Genomic DNA, 9,164 nt, shown 5'->3' on the forward strand with positions numbered 1-9,164 from the left:
CGAGCAGATGTGACGAACAAACCTGAACACACATGAACAACTGAAGTTGAACAAACATGAACATCAGTGACATTGCAAAGGGCAAGAAAATTGTAACACGCACATGAGATTGAACAACTCAATAATAACAAACACATAAATATGAACAGTTGAACATAGACAACAAACATGTGTAAAAACATAGATAGCAAATATAAAAAAAAAATGAACATAGGTAAAAATACATGAATATGAACATAGATAAAAAATTTATAAACATGAACATGAAAACGAGCGTAGATAAAAAATTTAAGTAGATGAACATAGATAACAACTATAAGTTGTTCAAAACAGATAACAAACGCATAAAGATGAACACAGATGAGCAGAGTATCGAAGAAACACGTAAATGTGAACATCCCAACAAAGCACATGAAGATGCTCCATGCTACACATACATTATTATCATCATGCCAGATGAAACAAACACACACGCCATTAGTATGGGCTCATTAGCAATTCCAGCAGACATTTAAAAATCGTAAATTAAAAGGCGTTGTTTACACAAAGACCAAAAAAATTTTAAATATAATTGTATTAGAAAGACGCGTCTTTAAATTGAGTGATTGTTGGTCGTTGCACATTTCTAAATAAAACTTTGATACGATATTTGAAAAACGAGCAGTAATTCCATTATTATAGACTTGTGATTTGAATGACTTGTGAATTTTGTATTCATATATCAATACTTGTTCACACGGTTGTCACTTTATTCATTTTTATTAAGGCATGCAAAAAGTAAAATACAACTGTAACAGTTTTTATACTACCTTAAATATGCCTAGAGATGTCACGGAGAATGTGCTTAGTGCCTGAGGAAATTTGTGTAGCCTGCAAGTTCTACACGGGGTGATACATTGAAATGAAGACTTGCTAGTGTGGTAATGGGCATAATAGTTACAGAATACAGAAATTATTTTTGTTCGGCTGTTTCCAAAATATTGTAATTCTCTATAGAACAAAAAAGTGGATTATTATGCTCTACTTTTTACAATGAAAAAAATGAAACAATGAAAGCGTCTGAAGTTATCTGGTTATTAGTGATAGCCGTTTTAAGAGCAATACATTTGTGTAATGATATTATGCCTGCAAGAAATATGAAAATTATTAATTAAAAATTTAAATCGAATATTAATTTTAAATTTTCAAATAAGAACGTATCTGTTAATATGCACGCTTACGCTTTTTTGATTTAATTTTAAAAATTTAACCAAGTTTTAATATACTTAAAATTTTTTGTAAATTTTTTAATTAAATAAATAATTTGTAGTATTATTTGACAACATTTGCATATGAATTGCTTCAATGAGTGACGAGTGAGTATTGGTGCAATGTTCTAAATACTTTTTTACATAAACTACTGCATAATTTTTTCATCGCCATCAATTGAAATAAGTTGGTTATTTATAGTGAGTTTTTAAATAGAGTTGAACGTTCAATACACGTTTATATAGACAACAAACGATTTTTGCTGTACAATCACGTAAACACTTGTTAACAGACTCTTTAACCTTTAAAACACTTATTAATAAAATCCCACCACAGATAGGATTGTAAGACCGGACCAAATCCGGACGTATTTAGGACCAGGACTTTTGAAGGCAATGGAACTCTTTAAAATTAACCACACCAGAAAAGTCTTAATGGAATCTCATTTGAAGGGCAAATGTGATCAGTGTGACAACGTTGAAACGCTCTCGACTGATTCCGATTACATACTGAAACTGCTGATCATTCTCGGCGATGGAGATGTGACGGACGCCAGTGATGCAGTCCCCCTCGTCAGACATCTGCAAAACAACAAGGTGAGGTCTGCTTCTATGGATTGTCAATGTTTGTTCAGAATTTTTATACATAATTTTTATGTTGATGCCAAAAGTTTAAAATTAAAAACGCGAGTGCTCAAGTTAACCACATTTTAATTAGGTTTTTGTGTACGGAATAAACATCGGTCTCATTGGATTTCACAATATATTTCCTAGCATAGTGAACAAACCAGTTAAAAGTTTCTATTCCGTAATTTTTTACACGGACAAGTTGGATAGTGCCAGAAGTTCGTGGCAGAGTAGCAACGCTAAACTGATATACGAGCTAATGGTCAAGTTTAAAGCTATGCCTGAAGGTTAGAACATTTCTTCAATTTTTTTAAGCAAACTTTTATGACACCAAATTTTTAGACAACATTTACACGTTTGCTGTTAATTTCTATTCAAATAAATTTTATGCTTCTTTTATGATAGTCTTTGTCTCAACCGCAAAATTGACCATGTTATTTTAGTCGGCTTCAACAAAATCCTTCAGCATTCCTCGATGTTTCCTCCTTCCTTCATGTTCCCGCTTTTTCACAGATGACTTCTGAGTGTAAATAAATTAAATTTACGTCATCGAAACGGTTTTTGATTTTAATTTTTTGAACAAATATAAAAAATTTTTTTGTGTTTGGTTTGTGTGTATTATTTTGTCGTAGCACTTTTTCACACAATTGTTTGTTTCTATGCCATTTCAAAAACATTCTCACATTATTATTTGTGCAAGTTAATTTTTCTAAACTTTGCAAATGAATGTATGGCTTTTTGGTGTATTTGAAATTTTTTCTGTTTGTTAGAATATAAAAATTTATTGAATTATTATAAAAGTGAATTTAAAATCTGAAAGCGAGATTTGAGTTCATTCATCACTCAGAAGTCATGTTAATGAATGTTTCTCATCAATTGCACGTTATATATTTTCATGTAATTACCTTATTATTTTTAAATGTGTTTCATCAATATGAATAATGTAATTAATTGAATTACGTGACACCTATGAAACAATTTTTAAACTTCCCGCGTACGACGTAGAACCAGCCAAAACGGAGGTCCGCTCAAACAAATCCGTCGAAGAATGAAAATTATTTATTTAATTAATGAAACTTAAATTGTTTATATCACTGCTATCGGATGAACTATTGTCGTTAGAATTTATTGAAATATTAAAGGTCTTTTGCAATCTTTTTAGCTTCGGAAAAACCAGCAATTTCCAAACTGCTTGTATGAACGCGTATAAACGACGCATTACGCACGGAGCATGGGGAAGGCGGAAATCTGTTAGTCACATTCGATCCCGGCCACTGCAAAACAGCACCTGTTGTCCCTATTAAAAACATCATGCTAGAAAATTTAATGGTAAATAAATCATTTACATTTGTTTTTTTAACAAATCTATCTTTAACAATTCCTCCATCTTAGCCGTCTTGTTTGCATTTTAATGTTTCAGCATGGCATGATAATTGTTGCAATCTTGGCCTGGCTTATGCACATTTTAAATTTTGAAATTTCGTGTGGGGCAGAGATGTTTATCAATTTTTGTTGTTGATGTTCAACTTTTGGCATGTCCTGCTACGTTACAATGATTGAAAATTTTTAAACAACTGTACTTTTTTATGATTAACATTCTAATGTATTTATTGTTTTATTTTCAACAATTTTACATTTATTTGAAGAAATGAGAAACAAATCGGAAATTGCTTATAAATCGAATAAAACAGCTAATAATCTAACGCCTGAAACAACAAAAAAACCCAGAAATTTCTCAACATTGTCCAAACTAATGTCTCAAAAAGAATCGAAAAAACCTACAAAACCCAAAACACGCAAATCGAAAACCGGGGGGGTAAATATTAAAAAAAAAAACAATCAAAACACAAACACAACGAACTCTAAAACTTCAAAAGATTCGACACCAACAAATCTCCAAGTTAAACGGAGATCAAAACGAGATGCACAAGGTACGCCAAATAAATATTTTTGGAGACCAACTGACCACGAAAAAAGGGCTTTTCATTCAAACAAACCATTTCATGCGAACGACTGTGATGACGAACAAAATTCTGGCCATTCACCTCTATGGGGATTTGATGAAGAAAATGGAATAATTATTCCGTGTGACAAAAATAGAACTTTGAAATATTTCGAAGATAGAAAAATCCGTATGCAAGGACTCAGCCATTCAAATGATAAAAGTGAGGACAAGAATCAAACAAACAGGAAACATTTTAATTTGATATTATTTCCAGGAAACAAAAAAAATTCAAAAACCAGTCGAACTTCTACCCCAACAACAAAAGCCCACCATAAAACCAATTCAGTTCTTAAAGCGACGGCACAGGACGATTCAAAATTGAAAATTGACAAAATAAAGGGCGTCAACTTATTATATAAAATTGAAAAATCGGATGCAAAAAATAAAATGCTGGTTGATAATTCAATGGCGAGATTAAGAAAAAAAGACCCAAAAGGATATGTTCGTCATTTCGATGAACATTCAGACGAGGAGAGATACAAAGGTTGGTTCCAAATGACATCATAATATTAATGACGTAATAACATTTTTTTCAAAATCATAACATTAGTTTTATCATGATATTAATTTTTGTAACATCAATCATATCATAACATAAATTACATCCTTTAATCACATCATAACATTGATCATATCATTACATTTGTCGCATCATTATCTCAACTTAATCTTGAACGAATTATTAACTTAATATTTCACTTTTATAACAACTTTTCAACAGTTTCATAACAAGGCATGCTGTGTTTGAAGTTTTGGTTAACATCGCAACTTTAATTTTATATTCAGCGTCTCTTTGTTTGCTTCGTAAGATTTCCATCAGAAAATTAATTAGAGTATATTTTGTTGCGTATAATTATTTTCTCTAGGTTGTGCCCACTTGTTAATTTGAAAACAAAATCATTCATACAACTTGACAGCAGTCGTAGCTATTAGACTTTTAATTTTCTTTATGGAGTATCTAAATAAGCAACAAAAAAGCACAAAAACAACTATTTAAATGTCAGCTATGTTTTATTGATATAATTATAATTTAATGACAATTATCATATTTTCAAAGTATTTTTAGCAGAAAAAAATTAAGTTTTTCCGATAGTTACTGATAATATCACAAAGATAATGTTTGATTGATGAAAAACAGCACAGATGATAGAATCTTAAAAGTCCGTTGGCCCTGTTGGCGTTGAGTTTGCATGTATCATGATGTTAATCTTTTGTTTTCATGCTAACAGTAAAGATTGATTTAAGCAACGTTTAAATGTGGCTTGTTACAATCACTTTGCATAGTTTAACATATATAAAATACTTTTTGGGTAGAAAAAAGTTTTTGTTTGTAAATTGTTTGAAATTGAACAGTTTTAAAAGTTCAGTGAAAAATCAATTACAATTCGTTAACATGCAAGTACACAAAATAATAATTTTTCAACCGATTAATTAGAGTCGGCTCATTCAATTGAAATATTGCAAAGGTAAAAAACACGCTGTCAACATGTTAACACGTTGTTTGGTCACCGAGTTAGCCGATGGAAGAGTGGAGGTAGAGCCATGTCTCGCGCTCTGATTAGGCGATTGCCTGGTTCAAATACTGTCTCTCCGAAAGATTTCCATACTCGTGTGATGCGTGCGTACATGATGCGTTATAACCGCGGGAATTATCAAATTTCGCTATATTATTCATTATCTGATTATTATTATCTCTACTATATTTGTAATCTTTGGATAGATGATTGTAAAGAAATATTGAATCTAAACTAAAAATATAAATGTCCTACGTAGTTGGGTTTACAGTCAGGTTTCTAGCAGAGAAAGCAAAATCTTAATAGCGATTTATGTAGTTACTTGGATTAGTTTATTGTTGATATTACTGTTGGTATTCAAATAAACGTTCAACAAAGTTTGCGTTTGAAGCAGCTGTGTTCATCTATCGAAAATCTTGAACCTACGAAATAAAGAACACTTGGCGATCGTTGCTACAACACTGATGCTAGAAATATAAAGATCATTGAAGTTATAACAGCGATGTTGGTAGGTGGGAGTGTTCAAGGGTTACAGCAATATATTCTGAGGTGTGAATAGTGTACAGCATTTGTGGCCCGAAAATTTAATTATGAGTATAAAATAACACGTAAGCATTTCCGCGTTTGAAAGTTATGCATTATAAAGAATAAAAAAGTTTGTTTTGTTTCAACGTGTTCCATACTTTTCTGCCAACGTGGAGAGCTCATTCATTACATGGCAGTTGAGTTACATGTTACGAGCAATCACCGCTCGATAAACGATCTCAATGAATAAATAATATTCAGTGATACTTTTTTCATAAGAAGAAGGTCCTTAATGATGAAAATGAAACAAATATACAAACTTTTCCAGTCGGAATGGTTCCTTAAACGTATATATATATATACTGTACTTAAACCATGGTTAGAGTAATTTTATCCTCCAAAACAGGTGCAGTGCAATTTCTCTAGGAACGAAAATATAATTTTCTTAAGAAGCAAGAACAAATAAAAAACTTGAGTTAAATAAAGAAAAACGAATGTGACAAAATTTTCATAAAATGTAATGCTATTTGAAGATCAATTAAAAGTTAAAAGTCAATAAGTACAATGAAGATGACGATACAAATATAATCCCGAGCCATTTGACTCAGTATAGAATATTGTAATTTATGATTTTTCCATGAGTTTGAATTTTGAGATTCCACTTTAACTATTAAGTAATCATCAATTTCATTGTGTTCCGTTCTTGTGATGTCAAATTTTGATGCGCGAAATTATTTATATATATTTTTTTCAAATAATTAGAAAAATGTTTTTTTCGATCGACTCTATCGGCTAGTCGCAACTTGAGCAGATCAAGTCGCGGCTTGAAAAATTTTTAAGCCTAGCCGAACCGATGTGCTTTAAATTCCAAGCCGTCTGAATCGGCTCCATCGGCTTGGCTCGTCACTACTCTGTTTGGACTTAATATCACTAGCTACCAAAATTTTTTTTCATGTTTCACATGTGCTATACATGTTTTGCTCCTATAAAATTTGTATTTAACCCTGCAATTATATTAAACTTTCTGTTTTTGTTTTCACAGTAAGCTTGGAGTTGCTTCATTCAAGGAAGCATGTATCAGGCGTTTGATTCAATATAAGTAAAATAGCCTACAACTTTCAGACTATGCCTGCCAGTAATAATTTCTTAAAGACTTTCATTATCCAATTTCTGCGCTATAATAATATTTTTTAGGTTATTGGCAAAACCAAATTTTTTACATGCTTACATAATTAATTATCCAATCTCTCACTAACGACCTTTAATGTTACTTGATATGACGAAACTGCATCTCAGTAAAAATAAATTTTTTGATGAGTAGTTTTGACATGTCTGCTTTTGGTACAAATGCAAACATCATTTAGGACAACTCTTGTTGTAATGCTGACACTCCCATCACAATCTCTAAAAGCTTGTCAAGAAAAGTAAAAAAAATATTGGCGCAAAACAACAGTCTGGTTTTAAACTATTGTTGCGCCTTTGGAATGGACAGTGTAACGTTTATCTTCATGAAACTAAAAGACAATAGTCGATAATATCAGTGAGCTAAAAATTTATGCTTTTGGATTAAATCGAATTCGTTTAGTTTGCTTCTTTTACCGATAGTTCAACCAGCGAAGGAGATGTAGAGCGTTAGTTGATATGACCCTGACATAATTTCTGAGATGTCGCAAAATGAACGCCATATTCAGAGTGGAATGACTTGAGAAAAAAAACCACACAAAGTTACCGGATAGACACAAGAAGCCAGCCTGTAACAGTGCAGTGCTGAATAGTATAATTTATCTATAGTTATTGCGGTCACCACAATCCCTATTTTTAGTGTCATTATTTTAGCATTGGGCATGTCCTGAGTAATACATCTTTCCAGCACACACAAAGTAGTATGAATAGCAAAAAAAATAGGTTTATGCATTTGAGAATTTTTGACAAGCTCAAGAATCTTGTGGCCAATTTCAAACTATTTTTTTGAAAATCGTTTTTTTTAAAATTAGTTGCCAGTAAATTTATTAAACTTATTAAAATATATTAAATTATAAAATGATTTTTCCTTTAGTAATTTTCATGCAAATACTCATTGTTTAATTATTTTAACTTTTTTTTAACAGATTGTATTTATTTAGGAGCTAACCCGAGAATATATTTTTTATTTCAACTGATTTCCACAAAATCATGGAGATTTCCGATGCTTATAGAAATCGCCAATCAAATCGTTCAACGCTTAAAAGATGAATATGGCACCACGTTGAAGCTAACGGTTGGATACTCCATTGATTTGAAAAAATTTAAAAATACTACAAGCCCCTGTTCTACTCATAAAACACTTTCCTTTAGACACAAATGCCTTGTAAATTATAGTAGAAGTTTGAGATCAAAAAAAAAATTAGGAGGTAAAAAAGCTAGAACAGATTACAAAAATCCTGCCCGCCTTACATCAAGAGAACTATTAACAAACAAACTCAAAAAATTTGATAAATTAGTATTAGAGTATTCGAAACAAATTGTTGTGTTTATGACTGATCGAAGTATTGACGAGAAACCCGCCAATACAACTTCATCATCTCGAGTTATCAGTAAGTTGAAACGCGCAGACACTTCCGCCCATGCCTCACACCAACCTCACGAAATTGTTGCTGTGTCCATCGGTGAGAACTTCAACAGCAACGATAAATTGGCTGATCTGTTAAGAGATTTCAAAGTCAACCCAAGAAATCGATTGTTTGGATTCAATGATTTGAAACTTGCCAACTTTGAATCGACTATGGACAACTTTATAAATTTGTTTTGTGCTAACGGAAAAATAGGAGATAAAACGTTTAAAAAAATATAAATTTATCAATAAGCAACATATTTATCTATGAACTAAATTAGTGTCGAATTATATTTTTAGTATCGTACATTGAATTGCTAGTCATTTGTTTAAGTTCGGTGAATCAAAACTAAATTATTTTTAACAAAACTTTCTTCAACCTGTACTTTTTAATTAAATTTTTATATTGAAAATTTGTTTATTCAAAAACTTTGGTCTATAACTTTTTTAAACAAAATTTTAAAATATTGTTTTTCATGAATGAACATCTGCGATGCTGGTTTTTAACCTATCGCGATATTTTAAGCTAAACAGTCTAACGTGACAGGTATAATAATTATTATGCAAGTATGCATCAGTTTTTCTCAAAAAAAAATTTTTTTTCATTTCTTGCTTAATAATTTTAGCATTTTGTTTAAATACTTTTTTATTACTGA

General features: G+C 31.2%; 2 protein-coding genes across 2 annotated transcripts; both read left to right on the forward strand.

Moving 5' to 3' along the window:
• Positions 1 to 350: 350 nt before the first annotated feature.
• HELRODRAFT_162606 (hypothetical protein) lies at positions 351 to 2,391 on the forward strand (the record flags this gene model as incomplete). Its single annotated transcript, XM_009024767.1, has 4 exons — positions 351 to 384; positions 1,585 to 1,844; positions 1,966 to 2,161; positions 2,318 to 2,391. 4 exons carry the CDS (start codon positions 351 to 353, stop codon positions 2,389 to 2,391), a joined length of 564 nt encoding a protein of 187 aa, XP_009023015.1.
• Positions 2,392 to 3,522: 1,131 nt separating this feature from the next.
• On the forward strand, positions 3,523 to 8,748 carry HELRODRAFT_162607 (hypothetical protein; the record flags this gene model as incomplete). Its single annotated transcript, XM_009024768.1, has 2 exons — positions 3,523 to 4,363; positions 8,027 to 8,748. 2 exons carry the CDS (start codon positions 3,523 to 3,525, stop codon positions 8,746 to 8,748), a joined length of 1,563 nt encoding a protein of 520 aa, XP_009023016.1.
• Between the last annotated feature and the right edge of the window lie 416 nt (positions 8,749 to 9,164).

The sequence above is a fragment of the Helobdella robusta genome (assembly GCF_000326865.2).
Source record: "Helobdella robusta unplaced genomic scaffold HELROscaffold_4, whole genome shotgun sequence".
Classification (NCBI taxonomy): domain Eukaryota; kingdom Metazoa; phylum Annelida; class Clitellata; order Rhynchobdellida; family Glossiphoniidae; genus Helobdella; species Helobdella robusta.